We start from the raw sequence: 23303 nt of genomic DNA, 5'->3' as shown, positions 1-23303 counted from the left end.
TAGTGCGTGTGGCATGGGCAGCTTACACATCTGGAAAGACACCATCAATGCTGAAAGGTATATCCAGGTTCTAGAGCAACATATGCTCCCATCCAGACGACGTCTCTTTCAGGGAAGACCTTGCATTTTCCAACATGACAATGCCAAACCACATACTGCATCAATTACAGCATCATGGCTGCGTAGAAGAAGGGTCCGGGTACTGAACTGGCCAGCCTGCAGTCCAGATCTTTCACCCATAGAAAACATTTGTTGCATCATAAAACGGAAGATATGACAAAAAAGACCCTATCCCCAGTTGAGCAACTAGAATCCTACATTAGACAAGAATGGGTTAACATTCCTATCCCTAAACTTGAGCAGCTTGTCTCCTCAGTCCCCAGACGTTTACAGACTGTTGTAAAGAGAAAAGGGGATGTCTCACAGTGGGAAACATGCCCTTGTCCCAACTTTTTTGAGATGTGTTGTTGTCATAAAATTTAAAATCACCTAATTTTTCTCTTTAAATGATACATTTTCTCAGTTTAAACATTTGATATGTCATCTATGTTCTATTCTGAATAAAATATGGAATTTTGAAACTTCCACATCATTGCATTCCGTTTTTCTTTACAATTTGTACTTTGTCCCAACTTTTTTGGAATCGGGGTTGTAATAAATATCGACGCTCAGCGAGCACCTCGGTGTGATCAGCTGTTCATTTAGCGACAGAATGTCAGTGTAACTGTCAGTGCACGGGCAAAGGGAAACCTGCGCATGCGCACACACACGGACTTCCTCTGTCTGCTTGACTGCACAAAGCAAGTGATTTCATGCAAATTATTTGCTTGGGAATCCCCTCAAATTAAATAACTTCCCAGCCACAGAATGGCCTGATATTTTGTGAAATATTACAGAAATAAACATATATATATATATATATATATATATATATATATATTTTTTTTTTTTGCGGGCCGGTTTCCATCAAATCCTGCGCTCTGATTGGCTAGTGAGCCGGTCCGTATCCTACGATATGGACCCTAGTTACGGACCCCGGTTACGGACCTCTGGCGACTCGTTCGTTCACAACAACAACAAACCTAGTAGCAATTTTTGTCAACATTTATCTTTTTTTATAAGATTTATTTAGATTTTTATCAAAAATCTTATAATTTTTTGCCAGCATTTCTCAGCATAATAGCATTAATTTTACATCATGGATAGTGGTAACGACAGCGTTCACAGCGAAAGCGAGTTTTACTATCCTGAGGAAGAAGAAATAAAAGGAAACATTTCAGGAGAAAGCTAAAAACCTGTAACTGTTGCTAACGCCGAGCAAAAACATGGCTGAATCCTGAATGACTCAATTTTGTATAAATAGGGGACTACATAGGCGGCACAATGTAAGTTTTTTTCCTGCCATGGAAGTGCACTTGTATACCGAGGAGGAAGCAATTTGCATTACAGTCGTGAATGAGGATTCAAAACAGCGCCTCGCCTCGCCTCGGTTTTCCCTTTTGGGCGCTCTCGTTTTCTGTGAGAATTTGGTAAAGAAAAAAATAAATATATTATTTACCAGCTTAAGGTCGGTCTGTATGGTGAAATACCGTGACCTCGACCTTAAATACTGACCTCGGCCCAGAGGGCCTCACTCAGTACTTTCAAAACCTCGGTCACAGTATTTCACGATACGGAACTCCCAGCTGGTAAATAACATGTATATCACAATGACCAAATTTCAGAGGAAACTAAATTTCACCGATTTTATGAAATTGAAAGGCCATCTAGCTTTAATAGCAGACCTAACAGTTAGTCCTGTTTAAAATAAAAAATGAAATGGTTGCAATCCAAGTGCAATTAGCATTGATTAGGTCTAACGATAGTTAATACTACTAATAATAATAGTATTACTCATAGTGTTAATCGATAATTAACATTAGTCTGGGATATTAATGCTAGATTAGATATACACTCACTGGTCACTTTAATAGGAACTTGTTCTTGATTCTAAGATTTCTGTTCTTGGCTGCAGGACTGGAACCCAATGTGGTTTTCTCTCTCTGTTGTATGCTGAGATGCTTTTCTGCTCACCACGATTGTAAAGAGTGATTATATGAGTTGCCATATCCTTCCTGGCAGCTCGAACCAATCTGGCCATTTTCCTCTGACCTCTCTTATCAACAAGGCGTTTGTTTCCACCCACAGAACTCTCACTCACTCACTCACTTGATGTTTTTTGTTTTTCGCACCATTCTGTGTAACCTCTAGAGACTGTTGTGTGTGAAAACCCAAGGAGATCAGCAGTTTCTGAAATACTCAAACCAATCCATCTGGCTCAAACCAACACCCATGCCACAGTGAAAGAAAGTCACACTTTTGCCGCTTTTCCACTACCAACGCGGCTGAGCCGTGCTGTGCTGAGTCGGGCTGAGTCGAGCCGAGCGGGGCTGTTGGAGTTGCATTTCGACTACAACCGCGCTGAACCGTGCTGGCTGGAAGTGGGTGGACACATTGGGTGGAGTTAGCGAAAGTTGGTGGACGTCAGGTGATGTCGTTAGGCGGCGCAAACAGTGACATCAGTGATCTTTTAAGCGGTAGTCTCACAACCCGGAGAGTAAACAATAAACATGGAGGACATGGAGTCGTTAGTGTTGCTGGTCTTGGTGCTGTGGCTTGTTGTCACCGACAACGCCAACAGATACTGGCAAGAGCGTATAGATGAGGCGAGGCGCATAAGGCTTCATAATTCGTAATTCTCCTTCTTCCGGGTTTACGGTGTTTACAGATCCCAGCGTGCTCGCGGGGCGTGTGAGGACACTCCTCCTCACCAATCAGTGCACAGGGGAGTGTCTCCTCACGCCCCTAGCCTCACTCAGCTCGGTTTGGCTCGCTTCAGCCCCACTCCAAAACGGTGCGAGTTTTGGGTGCTAAGCAGGGCTGAAGCGAGCTGAGTCGTGCTGTTTTTAGATAGTCGAAACGCGAGCCGTGTCGGGCTGAAGTGAGCTGAAGTGAGCTGAAAAAGGGTAGTGGAAAAGGGCCATTTGAGATCACAATTTTTCCTGTTCTGATGTTTGAAGATTGTGAACATTAACTGAACCTCTTGATTTGTATCTGCACAATTTGATGCATTGTGCTGCTGTCAAGGGACTGGCAGATTAGAGAACTGCGTAAAACAGCAGGTGGCTGTATGGGTGTTCCTAATAAAGTGACTGGTGAGTGTTGCCTTAACACGTTAACGTTCGTGACTAGATTTTCTATCGCTCTATATACAGGTCCTAACTTTTTGATTGAATTTGTTTAGTTCTCAACTTCTATATCTAGTTACAACCCCGATTCCAAAAAAGTTGGGACAAAGTACAAATTGTAAAGAAAAACGGAATGCAATGATGTGGAAGTTTCAAAATTCCATATTTTATTCAGAATAGAACATAGATGACATATCAAATGTTTAACCCTCATCCTACCATGCTATTTTACACCTTAATCTTACCATGTGGGGTCCGTTTGGACCCCAATACTTTTCTTTAAAATTAAAGCTTATAAAGACAAAATCACCAGATAAGTTTTGTTCAGAACATCTTGTATTAATAACAGCAATACACTAAAGGGCCCAAGGCATAAAGAACACACTTAACCTTCATCCTACCAGCCAATTTTACATACACAAACTACCAGGCGGGGTCCGTATGGACCCCAGGAGGGAATACCTTGAAATCAATGCAGTAAGAACCAATTCAGTGCAGCAAACAGACATAACTTTATTGAAGAACAAAATCCACTATGGCTGAATATCAATGATGTATTATAAATGCAATAACATTGCAATAATATTGCAATAACTAGCATACATGTAGCAAATTATAGCGCCACAAAAAAAATTGGCATTATATACATGATTTTTGCAGCTCATGCAGCTGTAAAACATTCTGGATTACAACTTAGGTCTTTTCTTACAGAATTTAAAACAAAAAAAGTAATTGTAAAATAATTTAGGGCTTTTGTTTTGCAGCCTGTGCTTATTGCAGCAGTGGGGTCCACACGGACCCCAAGAAGGAATGCCTTGGTAGTTTCATTATGGAACATAAAAGAAGTTAACTTTCAGTGTGCTATTCAATTATAAAATGAAAGACAGATAAACTTTACTCTGGGGTCCGGTTGGACCCCAGTAACAAATTAATTATACCTTCACAATGCAAAAAGCTGATCTTCCGGTGCTTTAGTGTTTTAATTAAGACATAAATTCCGACAAATTCATAAAACGGTGAGGCAGTATGTAAAATATTTTTAAAATGGCAAACAAACATATAGGTGCGGGGTCCAGATGGATCCCACTTGGTAGGATGAAGGTTAAACTGAGAAAATGTATCATTTAAAGAGAAAAATTAGGTGATTTTAAATTTCATGACAGCAACACATCTCAAAAAAGTTGGAGCAAGGCCATGTTTACCACTGTGAGACATCCCCTTTTCTCTTTACAACAGTCTGTAAATGTCTGGGGACTGAGGAGACAAGTTGCTCAAGTTTAGGGATAGGAATGTTAACCCATTCTTGTCTAATGTAGGATTCTAGTTGCTCAACTGTCTTAGGTCTTTTTTGTCGTATCTTCCGTTTTATGATGCGCCAAATGTTTTCTATGGGTGAAAGATCTGGACTGCAGGCTGGCCAGTTCAGTACCCGGACCCTTCTTCTACGCAGCCATGATGCTGTAATTGATGCAGTATGTGGTTTGGCATTGTCATGTTGGAAAATGCAAGGTCTTCCCTGAAAGAGACGTCGTCTATATGGGAGCATATGTTGCTCTAGAACCTGGATATACCTTTCAGCATTGATGGTGTCTTTCCAGATGTGTAAGCTGCCCATGCCACACGCACTAAAGCAACCCCATACCATCAGAGATGCAGGCTTCTGAACTGAGCGCTGATAACAACTTGGGTCGTCCTTCTCCTCTTTAGTCCGAATGACACGGCGTCCCTGATTTCCATAAAGAACTTCAAATTTTGATTCGTCTGACCACAGAACAGTTTTCCACTTTGCCACAGTCCATTTTAAATGAGCCTTGGCCCAGAGAAGACGTCTGCGCTTCTGGATCATGTTTAGATACGGCTTCTTCTTTGAACTATAGAGTTTTAGCTGGCAACGGCGGATGGCACGGTGAATTGTGTTCACAGATAATGTTCTCTGGAAATATTCCTGAGCCCATTTTGTGATTTCCAATACAGAAGCATGTGTGTATGTGATGCAGTGCCGTCTAAGGGCCCGAAGATCACGGGCACCCAGTATGGTTTTCCGGCCTTGACTCTTAAGCACAGAGATTCTTCCAGATTCTCTGAATCTTTTGATGATATTATGCACTGTAGATGATGATATGTTCAAACTCTTTGCAATTTTACACTGTCGAACTCCTTTCTGATATTGCTCCACTATTTGTCGGCGCAGAATTAGGGGGATTGGTGATCCTCTTCCCATCTTTACTTCTGAGAGCCGCTGCCACTCCAAGATGCTCTTTTTATACCCAGTCATGTTAATGACCAATTGCCAATTGACCTAATGAGTTGCAATTTGGTCCTCCAGCTGTTCCTTTTTTGTACCTTTAACTTTTCCAGCCTCTTATTGCCCCTGTCCCAACTTTTTTGAGATGTGTTGCTGTCATGAAATTTCAAATGAGGCAATATTTGGCATGAAATTTCAAAATGTCTCACTTTCGACATTTGATATGTTGTGTATGTTCTATTGTGAATCCAATATCAGTTTTTGAGATTTGTAAATTATTGCATTCCGTTTTAATTTACAATTTGTACTTTGTCCCAACTTTTTTGGAATCGGGGTTGTACGTCCTAGCAGAGATATTAAGTGCTCTTTAACTCTTTTAACCAATTCTTTTCTCCTTTTCGCGTTTGTAGGCATCACTGTTTTTTAGACTCAGGTTTACGTTGCCTCACTAACTCATTATTGTAATAAGACAACATGGTCAACAGAGCATGACTATGACCTACGCTAATAGTGTTATGATTGGTCAGCATGCGTTACTTTCACTGGAAGTCAGCAGCACTCATTAGTACTCGCGAGGGCACTTGGAAAGTTCTGGAAAATTATAAGCAGAGCACATATAAATTTGGGCATGATGTTGATATTTGAGGGCAAGGGCGTAAAGTGTGGAGGGCAGGGTGTGGCACCTTGGTAAAATAAACTGGTTGGAGCACTTTCATTTTGTTGTATTTAAGCCAGCTTTTACAGTTTTTGATATACGTTTACAAGCATTGTCTTGCTGAAAGAGCCACCTTCAGCCAACTTATATTTTCTAGGTGGTTCATAAGTATTTCTGCGTAACCCTGTTCCTCATGATACCATCTGTTTTCTAAAGTGAGCCAGTTTCTTTTCCAGCAAAACTTGGGGGTGGCGTGATATTGCCACTCCCATGTTTCACAGTCAGAATGATGTTCTTCTGATTAAAAGTCTAGCCCTTTTCCCTCCTTACATACTGCTAATCATTATAGCTGAACAGTTCAATCTCTGACTAGAGAACATTGCTCCAAAAGGCTGGTGATCAATCGCAAACTTCAGTCTGGCTTTGTTATTCCGGTCTTAAAATCTTCCTTTATTATAGACTTTCAGGCCATGGCAATGTAAGACATTCTTAATGGTTGATGTAGGCCTTTTGGTACCTGATGCCTCCATCTCCTTGATATTTATACCCCCGCTCCAAAGGAGGGGAGTATACTGTTGTTTTTTGGTTTTTTACCTCTGTCTATCCATCCATATCTCCGTCCATCCGAAACACCCTTTTTCTCAGCAACCACAAATCATAGCCACTTGGTACTGGGTACCAAACTTCAGCTTGGGGTTCCATACCGTGTATACCGTTTTCAGGTCTGTCGCACATCGACTTCCTGTTTACCAACTGAATGTATTTACGAAACATATAGGATGGATTTACAAAATTTCCATAACACTTTTCTGAGCAACTACAAATCACAAGTGCTTGATATTTGGTACCGAGCTTCAGCTTGGGGTTCTATACCGTGTATACCGTTTTCAGGTCTGTCACGTTTTCAGTTTTAGTATCCTTATATCGCGACTCGTATTGGCAACTAACTGCAATTAAATATTATACTTATCGGCCTATTCGGTTTTTAGCCATGTTGAATTTAGTTCGTTTGGTCCACGGTAGGCGTCGCTTATCCACGCAATCTTCACGAGACTTGTGCGAGACTTCAAAACGTGAAGTGTCAGCCAGGTGTCAGTGCCGCCATTTTGAAAACTGTTTTCCAAACGAAATATTGCCCAAAAGTGACGATTACTGCCTACTTTTTCAAACTTTCCTGATTGCTAACAAAACTTCCAGCTTGATTACGTCAGCATTCGAAAGAGGGCGCATGCGTCTTTTGACAATGTTGGCAGATGTTGGTCACTTTAATTTCTGCTGCTGTACGTTTTACTTCCGTCCTACGATGTCTCGCACAGGTCTCAATGAATCTCGTTTACGGCCATCGCTTTGACATATGGACTGATATATTACAGAGCATATTTCAAACACTCATAACTTGCTATAACAGTGACAAAATAGCAATCAAAAATGCATTCCTATATTTAATAAAATGAGATAAATAGAATTTTGATTAGGGATCGACCGATATGTTTTTTTCAGGGCCGATACCGATACCGATTATTATGGAATTGGGATGCCGATAACCGATATGTGCAACCGATAAATGTAAACATTATAATTCACATGAAATTAAACATAGCACACACTGACACAGACCTTCATATCCATGAAATGTATGTTTAACTGTAAAATTGAACATGAAATTTTGTGCAGGGAGATGCCAGCAGCATGTGTACAATAAAGTCAAACATTAGTTAGAATAAAATGAGAAATAAAATAATAATAAAATAAATATTCACCAATAAAAAAATAAATCACTCCCTACAGCTCACCATTTTCAGTGGAAAATAAATGAAAATACACTCTGGATTCTTTTACACTAAGAACTAAGTAAGACCTTCCAACTTCAAGTAGTTTTTAAATAACAAACCAAGTGTAGGGAGCTGCCTGCAGCATTTTTTAAAAAGTAAAATCAAACATACAGTAAAGTAGGCTATCACTCCCTATTAGGAGCGGCTGCTCCTTTAAGAGTATATCGCTTTCCGAATCAGAAGCGCTAGCGAGGAGAATCGCTTGCGCAAGAATTATAAATACTAGTCACACCTGGCTTGTTTAAATGTTAAAACAGCGCTTTATAAAGTTACCTAACATATACAAGTGCAATGCGCTTTCTGAGCACGAGTCACGTCATGAAGTTTACTCATCACCATAACAAATAGCCAGTAGGCTTGCGCTAGCCTACAGAACACAAACACTATGTTTTATTTCATCTTCCCTTGACCACCTCTCTGTATGGCTGTCATTCTACTGTTCGAGTAGAACTACTGACACATTCACAACGTTTCCAGACGGGGATTTAAAAATGACTGCAGCCTACGTTATGCTGGGGACTGCTTACTATGGACGTTACATGTACAGTTTCAGCCAGACTAGTTGGTTGTAGGCTAATTCAAGTGCTTCCTTCCGTAAGCTAAGTTTGCCTGGCTACACAGATGCAAATGGACAATTTTAACGAGTAGTAGATGAAGAATGTAAACATATAATGATGTTGTGCTTTTGCAACTTGTGTGTTTGTGACTTATTGCGGCAAAAGCAGCGTGTCCTTACCTTGATACGGGCGCCTTGAAACAGTTCAGAGTGTTTAGCTGCACGTGTTGATTGGCTATATCTCTTGTGCCAAACAAATCAGATGTTGTGGTGGGCGGGACCGTGTTCTTGAACTCAGAGAGGCAAGTGCAGGAAAGGATGTGCAGTGACAGTCGCGTTAGGAACGAAATGGCTGCAAAAAGGCATGTTATCGGCATATCGGTGGAAATTATGGCCGATACCGATAACCCTAAAAATGCAGAATATCGGCCCGATATATCGGCCAGGCCGATTATCGGTCGACCCCTAATTTTGATAATAAAAAAATTTGCCTTCAGTTCTCCTTTAACTGCATGATGTGATGGTACATTGACAGTACAGGGTATACGTAGACAACCTAATCAAGGACTTACACGGAACAGGTGAACACATCCAGGTAACAAACCAATGACATGACAGTGGAGGAGACAGTCCTCGAACAAAAAAAACAAAACAAGAGAACAGGTTATTTGTCATCAAATAATGGTGCTATATTATTTCACCAATGCGACTACAGCTAATAGTATGTTTTATGTGAACTTTTATATATTATATGCAATACAGAAGTTTTTTTTTAATAAGCTGTATTCACTTTAATGGAATTTGAAATGCATTTTGGCAATAATACAGTGGTATAAGGAAACATCCCAATCCCATCTAGTATAAGTGTATAAGGGGCCAACTTGGTATGTGAAAACCTTTTGACCCACTGGAATTCGGATATAGTAAATTAAAGCTGAAATGCATCATATATACATATCGCCACGATGTTAATTAATAACGGAGCGAATCTTCATACTTAAGAGAATATGGTACTGCGTCAACCTGATTTTTGATGGCTTTTGTGACTGTATGTACGTGTACCACCACAGGGAACCTGATCGTAAGTGCGAGGTGATGTACAGTGCTGTGCAAAACTCTTAGGCACCCTGTTTTTTTTTCTTCATACAAACTTTGTTATAGATTTCTATTTTATAACTTCTACATTATCGAGCCAACAACACAAAAACATTTTAGAGTTCCAAACGTTCGGTTTTTTCCACCATAAAATTAAATGTTCCAGAAAAAAAAGTTTGTACCTGAGTGGCATATTACATAAGAGAGCACTTTTCAGATTAAAAAAGAAGACATAATGAAGGCTGCTGGGTTTTGGTGCAAAATGAAGACGCGACCGTGACAGTCAAAGTGTCTGGAAGAACTGTGGCTGGTTCTGTAAGATGCTCAGTAAAACCTACAGCTCATTTCCGCATAAAACTGCACTAAGGGCCCGGTCCCACAACGCTGATAACTATAACTATACCTATAACTCCAACTCTGACTATACCTCTGCCTGAATTTAGTTCCAGTCTGGAGCAGAAACACCACAACTATAATCCCGACTATAATATCGCTTGGTCCTGACACTCAGGGAAATAAATGCATGCAACTTAGGAATAGTTATGGAAGTTTTCTCCAAGTAGTAGCACATTATTCCGGGTCGTACTGTACAGCTTGGACTCCAAAACAACCCATGTACACACTCCGGTGGTTGATATAATACGGATAGGTCACGGACTACGGAAATATAATGTTTTTTAAAAACGATACAAAATACGGCATGGTTACGGATTTTACTACGGATGCTAATAATTTACGGATTGGTCACGGACGTTTCAGTATATTACAGATTGGTTACCGATTTCATAAGGATGATGCATCACGGTTAAAAAATGAAGAAGTCTGGGGGTGTTGTGGATAAGGCGCCATACCATAAATCTGGGGACCCAGGTTTGATTCCGACCCGAGGTCATTTCCCGATCCCTCCCCATCTCTCTCCCCTGCTCATTTCCTGTCTCTACACTGTCCTATCCAATAAGGATGAAAAAAGCCCAAAAAAATATTAAAAAAAAAAAAATGAAGTCTAAAACAATTAAATGTTTGGACTGCTGAAGGTCATAATTAAAGTGTCTTCTCTGCATTTATGTGTTTACTTTATTCATTTACTATTGATATTTCACGGAAAATAATCAAATATCCGTGAATAAAAGATCCGTGCTTTGGTTTTGTTCCCTTGAATCCATATTCCGTCATTTCATGATGCAACAAGGATGTACAAAGATCTCATCTCATTATCTCTAGCCGCTTTATCCTGTTCTACAGGGTCGCAGGCAAGCTGGAGCCTATCCCAGCTGACTACGGGCGAAAGGCGGGGTACACCCTGGACAAGTCACCAGGTCATCACAGGGCTGACACATAGACAACCATTCACACCTACGGTCAATTTAGAGTCACCAGTTAACCTAACCTGCATCTTCTTTGGACTGTGGGGGAAACCAGAGCACCCAGAGGAAACCCACACGGGGAGAACATGCAAACTCCACACAGAAAGGCCCTCGCTGGCCACGGGGCTCGAACCCGGACCTTCTTGCTGTGAGGCGACAGCGCTAACCACTACACCACCATGCCACCCATGTACAAAGATGTTCAGGAAATATAGCACGTTCTCAGACAACGTCACATGTAAACTATTACCTGATTGCTTAGATGTTTTATCGGATCAGGTCCAGACCCGGAAAAATGGCTCCAGAAGCAAGCTCACCGATACGGATAAACCCAGGCCTGGGCTATAGGGATCGTTATCGGTCTGGCATGAGCACCGACCACATAAACTTTAGGGGGCTGATTTATTTATAGTTATTATTATTGTTATAAGCCCTGTGATGACCTGGCAACTTGTCCAGGGTGTACCCCGCCTTTTGCCCCTAGTCAGCTGGGATAGGCTCCAGCTTGCCTGCGACCCTGTAGAACAGGATAAAGCGGCTAGAAATAATGAGATGAGATGAGATTATTGTTATAATTATAGTTATCAGTCTTGTAGGACCGGGCCTTAATTGTACCTGCAAGTACTTTTTTTTTTTTTTAAAGCAAAGGGTCGTCTCACACCAAATATTGACTTTGGTTCATTTATTATGGCTTATTGATTACTGTTTATAGTATGTTTTTAATGTTAAAATTTTATTTTGTTATTTTTTTAAGCCATATTTGTTCTACAGCAATCCTTTGTGCCTAAGACTTTTGCACAGTACTATATCTCATAAACACTTGACCACCAGGCAACAAAATTTATATCATTATTTACGTAAGACAGATGTTTTTTTTTCCAGTGCTTGTTTTTAATTTGCTTTCTTTAAAAATAATGTTGGGTTATTTACTCACACATTTTACGCTGTAATATTATTATTCTATTCAGGTTGATTGTGTGCCCTTGCAAATATTTTGCGCATACACTCATCTGCTTTTAGGCACTGCCGAAATATGTATATTATTACAGAATATTTATGTTCTTTTGTTTTTCTAAGGAAAAGCGATTTGATTCGTATTCGCTGTGTTTTTAAATTTAGACAGTACCAAAGCTCTTTTGCGTTCTACCTAAAGGCGTGAATATTCTGTCCATATTTCAGTTTACCATCTTCTATTAATCGGCTTTTCCTTCTGCACATGTGATGCTTGTGAAGCTTGAAAATGTTTGCATTTATACCAACTGTACTGTTTACTGTCGTTGCAGTTAGTGTGAGAAAATGTAGCCTAACCTGCTGAACCACTTTTCAGGGGATATTTCAGTCGCAACCTTTGGAACTGGTGAGGACCGTGCGAGATATTCTGAGGAAAGAGAGACACCTGCTTCGACAGGTAGGCCAATCCTCTTTCTCCCAGCCAAGACTGACTAGTTCACACTAAAGCCTAGATCAGATGTGTGTTGGTTAAATGTCAGACGAGAGACATCTCATCGCAGATATTTGCAACTTTTCAGCCTTTGCAGGTCTTTCCACAAATGCCTGCACCAGTAAATGGTACCCCACGGCACCCCAGAGAAGCCAGCAGCCATGACGTGGACAGCCTGGTGCTAAAGGTGTTGGAGATTCAGAGCTGCCGTCAGCAGATTCACCAGCTCCAGGAAGAACTCAACTGGGAGAAGCAAGAAGCAGAGCCCATGCAGGGTACATGAGTTCTTATGGACTTTTAATTTGCTTTTAGTTCATGGTTGTGCGTTAAGAGCTTTATTAGTTGAGCGTATTGACCAGTTGAGCGTATTGACCAGTTGAGCGTATTGACCAGTTGAGCGTATTGCATTTTCAGACAGTGAGGCAAGTCACAGAGTTGCCAACAACGAAAGTCGCTATATGAGAAAAATAGGGCTGTAACGATACACCCAACTCACGATTCGATTCGTATCGCGATTTTTGACCCACGATTCGATACGCCCACGATTTTTTTTAAAATGTTTTTTTAAAGTAGTAAATTTGACTTATTAACATTTACTTACTTACATTAACTATTTAATAACAAATAATTCAGACCACTGCAGAGAATGAGTAATATGTATGCAAAAATGAACAAATGTATATCCAAAGATTGTTTTATTTCTCAAAATAATACTGTTGAGCCGGAAGCTCTGTTTTTTTCGGTTCTGAAAAAGTCATTTTTCCAAATCGTGTAAATCCGTTAAGATTTTTTTTTTTTGGGGGGGGGGGTGGCTCTCTCACTGTCTCACTCTCATAGGGCCAATGATTTTCTGTGATCGCGGAAAACAGATGGAAATTACGGAATTTTTATGGTGAAACATTGCTCGCGTGTCAAAATGTAACTGCCGCAGAAGGCTTCTGCCCAAGCAGACATGCCTTCAGTGTTGCCAGATATTGCTAACGTTTTCCACCCCAAAATATGTTCAAAACCAGCCAAAAAGCACCTAAACCTGCCCAATCTGGCAACACTGCATGCCTTTCCGGTCAAGTGATTGGCTTGTGGCACACCTAGCCAGCCAATGAGCTGCTTGTTTACAGATTCGCTCCCCGCGTCGCAACCAGAATGGCGACCGCTTAAAAGAAATGAATGCTCTGCCAGTGGCGAGTGTGGACGTTGCGTGACTCGCAGAAGATTGTCGCAGGTCGGCGAAAAAACGACTTACTAATAGATATAAAAAATAAAAGTAATTTAAGTAAGTTTAAAATGTAATTTAAATAAAAAGTAAAGTATTCATAAATTGAAGTTTGGAAGCGCCTCTGTTTTTGGGCTGAGGAGAAGTTTGAAAGGGTGTACCGCGATTCTGCCTTCTTGTATCGCGATACGGATCGTGGCTCTGCGTATCACGATTTCGATTTCGATACGCATATCGTTACAGCCCTAGAGAAAAACTATATTTAGCTCACCGGCCGTAGGGCGATGAGTTATTGCCATCACACGGCGTCCGATGTCTGTCCGTCCGTCTGTCCATTCGTCCATCCATGATTCACAAAAATCGCTACTCCTCCCTGAGTTTTTACTGGATTTTGATTGTGATTGTTTAGTCTGGAAGATCTAATCAGTCTGCACCAAAGTTACTCGCTGGTTTTGTGGTTTCTCATGAACAAGTTGTAAATTAAACTGGCGAACCAACTTTGAGGAAAACCGCTCCTCCTCCCTGAGTTTTCACTGGATTGTGATTCAGATTGTTTTGTTTGGAAGCTCTAATTGTTCTCATGAAGAGCAACTGGGTTAATTATAAATGAGTCTGGTTTCTCAAGGTACAGCCGTGTGAGCTACTGCGTCGCTGATGCTCTGGTTTTTGCTGATGTAGCTAAAGCAGTGTTCAGACTGAACGTGAATAAAAATGAGCCCTGTCAAAAATCCAATCCATGAAGGACGCAAGATGTGAAAGAGGCATAAGCGAGAACATTATCGAAGTGAACTTTGTGTTATGAATCCTTCAGCTTTGGTCTTGTTAGCCAAAAGAAAACAAAAGAGCTTTGTCGCCAAAATGCACTGTGTCGCCATGAAATATTTTCTCTCAATATGTATTGTATACATGCTGTATACAGGTTTTCTTGTGCACTTGCAGTTTTGTAACAGTTGTATAAAATAAGCTTATGGATGCAGCCATGGCCTGAAGGTTAGAGAAGTTAGTCTGGCTAACGCGACAAAGCTCTACGAGCTATTGGTCTGGCCAAGATATTAAGCCCAACCGTTTCCCAGAGCCCGTGGTTGACCCGCCTCCCTGAAATGCCTCAGTTTGCTACTGGTCGAAGCCAGAAAAGGCTGTGACAAAGCTTAAACCAATCACATAACTCTTTCCTCTGACGTATGCGACGCGACGGGGCTAACTGGTAGATTAAACTCTTACCGAAGCCGGTCGGGAGCAAGACGAAAACGTCCTTCCTTTCAATAAATACCTCCAGGGCTGCTCTTTGCTCCGTTTTCAATGAGAACTTCCCGTTGAATGCTTTCAATACAGCATCTATGCGGAATAGATGCGGAAGCGTGAATGAAGCGCTTCCGGCATAGATTCTGTAAACAATCTATGGCTTCCGGTCGCAGTTCTACTACGTCAGTGCCTTGAAGACGCCTCTACCCAGGGCCGTTGGAGATGCTCAAAGTTGATTGGTTCCCGATTTTTCGGGAGCTTGGAAGAGCTGTAGATAGCTTGCCTGGCCAGACTAAGCTCGCAACAGGCCCTCGTGTTGCGTCACGCTTAGGATGGGCGGGCCCAGGCTATAGAGAAGTAGCTGTGGGCCCAAAGGGTTGCTGGTTTGATTCCCTGGACCAGCAGGAATAGCTGAAGTGCCTTTGGGCAAGGCACCTAACCCCCAACTGCTCTCCAGGCTGTACGTCGATATGGAAAAATGTGAGGAGAGTTGAGTGAATGAACAGCACTCCCTCTGTATCATGGCTGAAGTTCCCTTGAGCAAGGCACCTAACCCCCAATTGCTCCCTGGGTGCTCTAGCATAGCCACCCACTGCTCTGGGTGTGTGGGTGTGTGCGTGCGCGCTCGTGCTCATTTGCTTTTTTACTTGTGTGTGCATGTGTTCAGATGGGTTAAATGCAGAGGAGTAATTTTGCTGTGCTTGACTGTGCATCAGGGCTTTACATTAGCACCCGCCCACCTGCCAAATGCGGGTAAAATTCGGCTTTGGCGGGTAATGACTTTAGTCCCACTAGCCACTTTGGCGGGTGGTTTATTCTGTGGTATGACAATATATTTTAATTGTAGTTTTCTCTGAAGGCATCTGATATAATAAACGCATTGCAATGTAATATTACACGCCTACAACTCCCATGAGCACCTGCATAAACATTCTGACAACATGTTAGAATTGTTTAGAACAGGGGTTTTCAAAGTGTGGGAGAGTCAGCCCCCTCTCGGAGAGCAAATAAACAACAGCCCCCCCCCCCCCCCCAATTTTTGTTGTTGCTATACTTAATGTTCCATTCGTATTTTTAAAAAATGGTTGTTGTACACATTTTTATTTTTTTCTTTTTCACATTTTAAACATCTGTGCTTTTTAAAACATCTTTTTTTTTACACATTTTAAACATCTCATAGCATCGTTAGCTAGCACCTCTTGGCAGACAACACACTGTGGCAGTGGAGCATCTTCAGATCCAGTCCATGAAAATCCAAACTTTAAATAATCGTGGTCATACTTCCTTCTTTTTTCAGTCCCCCCAGGATTCTGCGAGCCTTTTGTGTGATTGTTGCGGGCTAAAACGTCTGTTGCGGGGGTTTTCCAAAAAAATTGCGATGAAAGTTGCAGTGTTTAGGTTTTTGTTGCGATTACATTGCGGGAGGAAGTGAAAGTTGCGAGAAATTGTTGCGATTTTCTCTTTTTGTGATTAAAATTGAGTGATATGTTAAATATTAAGTTATTACTGAAAAACTATTGATTAAAAAACAAAGACACTGAGAAATGGTCCTATAAACAACTTTACCAATACAAAAGATTACCAGGACTACAAAAATGCAGAAAAATAGGCTTTACTTATCCAAATGCACCTGTTGGTTCAAAAGTTAAAGTGCAGAGAACCTCACAGCACAACATGAAGTTACCTTAAAATATAATATAAATGCCTCAGCTTTCATGTAAGAAAAAAAAAACTATTAATACTAGTACTGTGTGCAGGCAGTCTCTCCTGAAGACTAAATTAAACAATAATTTTAAACTAATAAAATAAATGGCTCAGGCTTCATAGAAGAAAAAAAAACAATTTGAACAGAATCTCACAGTATGATGCTGAAGCTGCCTAAACAATGGAAAATAAAATACCATTTTAGCAAAAATGTTGGCATCCATTAATTTCTTGTATTAAGTAAAAAAAAAATAATAAAGTGCACACAGTGCTTCACTGTAAACATCACACACTTTCAGTAACAGAATTTAAGCCTATATAAACACTGACTCGCACATCATGCAATGTTGCCAGATACTGCTGACGTTTTCCAGTCCAAAATATGTTCAAAACCCGCCAAAATGCACTTAAAACTAATCTGGCAACACTGCACGCATGCTGCTTCTCTTGAACGTAAACACGGAAGTAAGGCGGAAGGTAGTTTGTCGACGTCACCTCAAGACGACGCCAACGATTGGTCAAATTTGTGGGAAAGTTGCGATGATTGGATATAATTGTAACACCGCCCTGAATTCGCGGGGATTGGTTGAATTTGCGCTGAAGTTGCAAATCGCAACATCCTGGAGGCTCTGGGGTTTTTTGCTTGGCCCAAACTCTGTCTCCTCACTCACTGTAGCTTTAGGTACTAAAAATCAATCCATTTTGTCTCTGGTAAAGGCTCCTCACGTTGCACCCCCCCGAAGAACTCTGGCGCCCCCCAGGGGGGGCGCGCCCCACACTTTGAAAAGCCCTGGTTTAGAACATCTCAGATAAAATCAATGATACGGTAACCTGCGGTTAATGAACGGAGCAACAAAGTTGCTGACGAGTGACAAGCGCACTATGTGGCGGCATAGAGCTGGAGTTTCAAACCCTGCTGCTTGGGGAAAAAAGGGGCAGAGATGAGCAGGGCCGGAGCAGCATTTTAAAATCACAGAGGTCCGTGATGCGCAAAGCGCGCGCCGAAAATTTTTTGACATATTTAAATGAGAGAGGTGAATTACACGCCAGACGAGATCTCATTTCATCTCATTATCTCTCGCCGCTTTATCCTGTTCTACAGGGTCGCAGGCAAGCTGGAGCCTATCCCAGCTGACTACGGGCGAAAGGCGGGGTACACCCTGGACAAGTCGCCAGGTCATCACAGGGCTGACACATAGACACAGACAACCATTCACACTCACATTCACACCTACGCTCAATTTAGAGTCACCAGTTAACCTAACCTGCATGTCTTTGGACTGTGGGGGAAACCGGAGCACCCGGAGGAAACCCACGCGGATACGGGGAGAACATGCAAACTCCACACAGAAAGGCCCTCGTCGGCCACGGGGCTCGAACCCGGACCTTCTTGCTGTGAGGCGACAGCGCTAACCACTACACCACCGTGCCGCCCAGATTGGCTAGTTCATAGCAAAATCAAAAATACCATGTACTGCGAAGACTGTAGAAAGTATGGCAAAGACAGGCACCAGTAATTTTAAACTCGAAACTATAAAGGACCACGAAAAGTCGGTACTATAACATCAAAACAGGCGGAGACGGCTGGTTCACTACAGGACAGCATTGCTTTCCAGTCCCTGGCTGTCATGAAGTCGGCTGAGCTGGAGAGGATGGAGCTGCTGTTTAGAAACGTTCACGCGATTGGAAAGAAGTTGATCTCGCCCCAGCTATCAACTTATGGCCTGCTGGAAGCCTCAGGTCACGAAGACCATTTTTCATGGACCATTCAGACTCATCTGATGATGAATGTAATAAGGACATTTAATGTCTCTCTCTACACATGTTCACACACACACACACACACACACTATTAATAATACATAATACACATAATAATACTTGATAATACACAATACTTGCATATCAAAACATCAAATGTTTTTCAGTGATAAATGTTTTGAATTGGACTTTTAATATTAGAATCAGTTCAGTTGTACTGAATGTTATTTTTCATATTATACGATATTTCATATTGTAAGGGGCTTGAATTTGAGTTCAATAAACAGAATACTCTGTTTATATTTTCATCTGAATTGGTTCCATGTTTTCATATAGGGAGCTACCTTAACAGCACTGAATACTTGAGTGCTACTGTAGAGATACATTACACGCTGCCATTCATAATTAAATCTAGATCTTCCGAACTTTAACGTCTCATGGTGAAAAAAAACCTGCCATTTCCTGGCAACAGAATTGTGGCTAGTGAAAAGGCTGAATGGCTAGTGACTCGGGAAAACCACTAGCCACAGTGGCCGGTGAGCAAAAAAGTTAATGTAAAGCCCTGCTGTGCATGTGACAAAAATAAAGGCTTCTTATTCTTAAATGCTTCGCTTAAAAAGCAGAACATGTCTGCATGGGGAAGTCATGTCCTAAAGGTTAGAGGAGCAGCTTTGGGACCAAAAGGTTGCCGGTTTAATTCCCTGGACCAGCAGGAATGGCTGAAGTGCCCTTGATCAAGGCACCTAACTCTCGACTGCTCTGGGTATGTTGTATGTCGCTCTGGATAAGAGAATCTGCTAAATGCCTGTAATGTAATGCATATACTGTATAAGTCTAGCTTTTCTGTCTGCCTGCTAGAAACATCTTGTTGTTCGAGCAGTGCTGGTGCCTCTAAACCACAGACCCAACATAGGACAGTGGGCTCTTAGCAAGCTAATTACTTACACACACTTCCTCACGGAAACCATCATATACCACAATATCTGACCTGAAATAGATCGAAGCATGTCGTTCATGTCATTTGCAGCAAGCACACTGTTATTATAAGTGTTCTCTCATTAAAGGAGAACTGAAGACAATTTTTTTTATCATCAACATTCTATTTCTCTCATTTTATTAAATATAGGAATGCATTTTTGATCGCTATTTTGTCGCTGCTATAGCAAGTTATGAGTGTTTGAAATATGCTATGTAATATATCAGTCCAGATATCAAAGCAATGGCCGTAAACGAGATTCGTTGAGACCTCATGTTTTTTGTTTTTTTTTAATAGTTTATGCTTCAGTGTGGTGTGTAATATTTATTGTAGCATGCTTAAAAGTTGGAATAGAAAGTTGTATCAGCAGCAAGGATATCAGCAAGACACTCGAATCAGAGGAATTTTTTCAGATATATACATATTCCAACAAAGCAAAGCCATGTTATTATTGCTAAAAGAGCAGATGCTACTTCCTTAACCCTCTAAAGTCAACATAGTCAAAAATACCTGAACATAGTTTGATATTTTTGCCAATTCTAAGCTTATTCTTTCAGTCAGAACCAAGTATTATTGTATCCACATTCACTGGATATGAGCAATCGCGCACTCTGATTGGCTACTCTACTACTAGGATATCAGCTCGTATGCCATGAGTAGAGAAAAACAAAATGGTGGAGCGTGTTGCTGAACCAACTGAGGACGAAATAAAAACTACTTGAAAACAAAAATCCCCAAAAATAAAATAATAAAAAAGCAGCAAAATATGGAATAAAAGTATTTGATGGTAAGAACGTATCTTTTTTTTAAGTTTTCAAGAATTATTATTATAGCTTTTTTTATCCCCCACTGGCTGAAAGGCCCGAAGGGGGATTATGTCGTGGCGATTTCTGTCCGTCCGTCCCGGGAAGGGTGCTCACCTTCTGAAATCAACTCCTCTCACAATTTTTGGAGGAATTTCACGAAACTTGACAGGATTCTTTGTTATATGTTGGTAATACGCATACTGTAATTCCGTTCCGTTCTGTCACATTTTATCAGTTACAGCCCTTGATTAACAAAATTATACTTTGACAATTTCATGAGAGTGTGTTTTCCTTCTGAAATCAACTCCTCTCATAATTTTTGGAGGAATGTCACCAAACTTGGTAAAAGGCCTTGTTATATGACCGTAATATTCATATTGCTATTTTGTTCAATTCAGTCGCATTTTACCAGAGTTACAGCCCTTGATTAACAACCTCGTACTTTCACAATTTCATGAAGGTGTGCTCGCCTTCTGACATCAACTCTTCTCACAATTTTTGAACGAATTTCTCAAAGCTTGGCAAAATGCCTTGTTATATGACGGTAATACGCATATAGTGATTTAATTTCATCTGTGAAAATTTTACCAGAGTTTTGACCCTTGATTAAATAACTTGTACTTTGACAGTTTCATGAGGCTGTACGTTCTTCTGAAATCAACTCCTCTCACAATTTGTGGAGGAATTTCACCAAACTTGCCAAAAAGCTTTGTTATATGACAGTTATACGCATGAAATTTCATTTAATTTGGGCAAATTTTGCCAGAGTTATGCCCTTGATTATTAACAAACTTGTACTTGAGCAATTTCATCAAAGTGTGCTCGCTTTCTGAAATCAACTTCCCTCACAATTTTTATCCCCCGCTGGCTGAAAGGCCCGAAGGGGCATTATGTCGTGGCGATGTCCATCCATCCCAGGAAGGGTACTCACCTTCTGAAATCAACTCCTCTCACAGTTTTTGGAGGAATTTCACAAAACTTGGCAAGATTCTTTGTTATATGTCAGTAATACGCAAATTGTAATTTCGTTCAATTCAGTCGCATTTTACCAGAGTTATGGCATCGTTGCCAGCGGAGGATATTGTGCTCTCAGAGCACTCTTGTCACAAATTGCTCCTGTCATTTCACTGGTTGGGCGGCACAGTGGTGTAGTGGTTAGTGCTGTCGCCTCACAGCAAGAAGGTCCGGGTTCAAGCCCCGTGGCCAGCGAGGGCCTTTCTGTACAGAGTTTGCATGTTCAGAAGCACTTTATTGCCAGGTATGTTACACACACGAGGAATTTGACTCCAGTTCGACTTAGCTTTCATAGTACAGACAGAAAGAAAGTATAGGAAAAAAACACACACAGAGTCTCACTGCAGTGAACTCCATGGGGAGAATCGCGTTTCTACAGCGACGGCCTTGAAGGCAGTGCTGGCTAGGAGAACCAAGATAAGATTGGAATTTGTTTAGACTTAAGATGGGTCGACGTGTCCTTTTTCGCTTAACCCGCTTGTCCATTCTGGCCACCAAAATGATCCATTTCTCTTTGCAAAGCCATCAACTTCTCCATGATGTTATCAATGTTGTGACTCAAGTTCTGAATAGCTACAGTCTGAGTGCTAACAGCTCTGCCCACCGCCTCAATCATGTCGGGCAGCTTTGTGGGGCTTTGAACAGCTGCCACCATTAACTGATTTCCTTGATACACCAGGGCAATGCCAAGTCCAATCAGCAAAAATCCTGTGATCATGGTTCCGAATAGGTAAATATCCTCAATGTCCTCCACGGAAAGAATCGCCAAGCACACCACATGCCACTTCTCCCAGGCATCCATGGTGTATCCAGCTGCAAACGTTCCGGCAGGACAGGCAGGTTCCCCCGAACTCAAACTTCTAGTCGAGAAGATTGTGTCAATTGCGTGCAGGGCCGGCTCTAGGTCTTTGGCTGCCCTAGGCGAGATTGAGTTTTGGTGCGCCCCCCCCCCCCAAGAAAAAAAACCCTCTAATAACATCTAAATAACACTTTAATCTAATCACTCTATTCTATTACTATTAAACAATGTACGGTGCATGGACAATAAACAAGAAGTCATTTTTATCTTTTTCATTATTGTTATTATTGTTATCATTATTCACATAAAGTGTCACAAAGTAAAATGACCACACAAATTCAATACATATCTCCATATAATGGGCAAAAACTCTTCCGCACCCTGTTCAAAGTGTAGTGCATGGACAATAAACAAGAAATTATTTTTAGTTTCTTTTTTGCTATTAAAAGTTAAGCCATCTCTGAAGAATTAACAAATTAAATGAATAAAAAATTCTACAATTCTAAATTGTGCAAACTTAAGCACGCTGTTAGGACATCAATGGGCTGTATTTTCAAACAAAAGTGCTATTATGGGTACTTTGTTATTGAAGTAACATTACAATGGGACTCATCTGGTCTTCCTAATGGCAAATTAATATCATCAAATGATATTTCTCTTGAGATATCTTGGTTGATGCTCATCAGAGCAAGCCCATTCAGACGTTCTTGACTCATTGTTGACCTTAAGTATGTCTTCAGCAGTTTTAATTTTGAAAATCTTCTTTCAGCAGAAGCTACTGTCACAGGTAGTGTAACAGCAGAGGTAAGGAGCGCGTATTTCTACATCCCCAGCCGCATCAGAGGTGTTGTAAAAAAGGTTTTCAACCTTTCATGAGCCAGGGCGCACTTTTTTCAATGAAAAAATCTCAAGGCACATCACCAATAGAAAATGTTGACTGAAACTAAAACGCTGTTGCCAATATTTACAATATACAGCCATTCTATAATTTTCCACGGTACACTTGGTGATCTCTCACGGCACACTAGTGTTCCGCGGTACTAGAGTTCGGCAGCACAGTGGTTGAAAACACTGTACACCACTGATGCACTTGGTAACATCTCCATTCAATAACTCCATCCCTCCTTTTTGGTGGGGTTTTGGTCGCTCTTGGCGCCCCTGGGCACACTTTGCGCTCTAGGCAATTGCCTAGGTCGCCTATAGCAATCGCCGGCGCTGCAACCCCGCTTTTTTTGACAAATCGCACCCTGACTACATGCTTTGCTGTACAATTAAATTAGGCTAAGACATTATAATGCTGACTCGTTTTCAGAATAGTGGAAGTCATAATTTTTCTCCCCCCGTTTCTGCGCCCCGGATGGACGCAGCGCCCT

General features: G+C 41.2%; 1 protein-coding gene across 4 annotated transcripts in view; it reads left to right on the top strand.

Annotated features, from left to right (window-relative positions):
- The window catches only part of stat6 (signal transducer and activator of transcription 6, interleukin-4 induced), a 231692-nt gene that overhangs the window by 80005 nt on the left and 128384 nt on the right, over nt 1-23303 (top strand). For all 4 annotated transcript variants that reach the window (XM_060938425.1, XM_060938423.1, XM_060938424.1 and 1 more), the window contains exons 4-5: nt 12302-12382; nt 12504-12690. In XM_060938425.1, coding sequence (XP_060794408.1) covers nt 12302-12382; nt 12504-12690 — 268 coding nt within the window. The remainder of the gene's footprint in view (nt 1-12301; nt 12383-12503; nt 12691-23303) is intronic.

This window comes from Neoarius graeffei, chromosome 13 (genome assembly GCF_027579695.1).
Source record: "Neoarius graeffei isolate fNeoGra1 chromosome 13, fNeoGra1.pri, whole genome shotgun sequence".
In the NCBI taxonomy this organism is placed as follows: Eukaryota; Metazoa; Chordata; class Actinopteri; order Siluriformes; family Ariidae; genus Neoarius; species Neoarius graeffei.
Note: the sequence above shows the minus strand (reverse complement) of the source record. Positions and strands in the feature narration are given on the sequence as shown.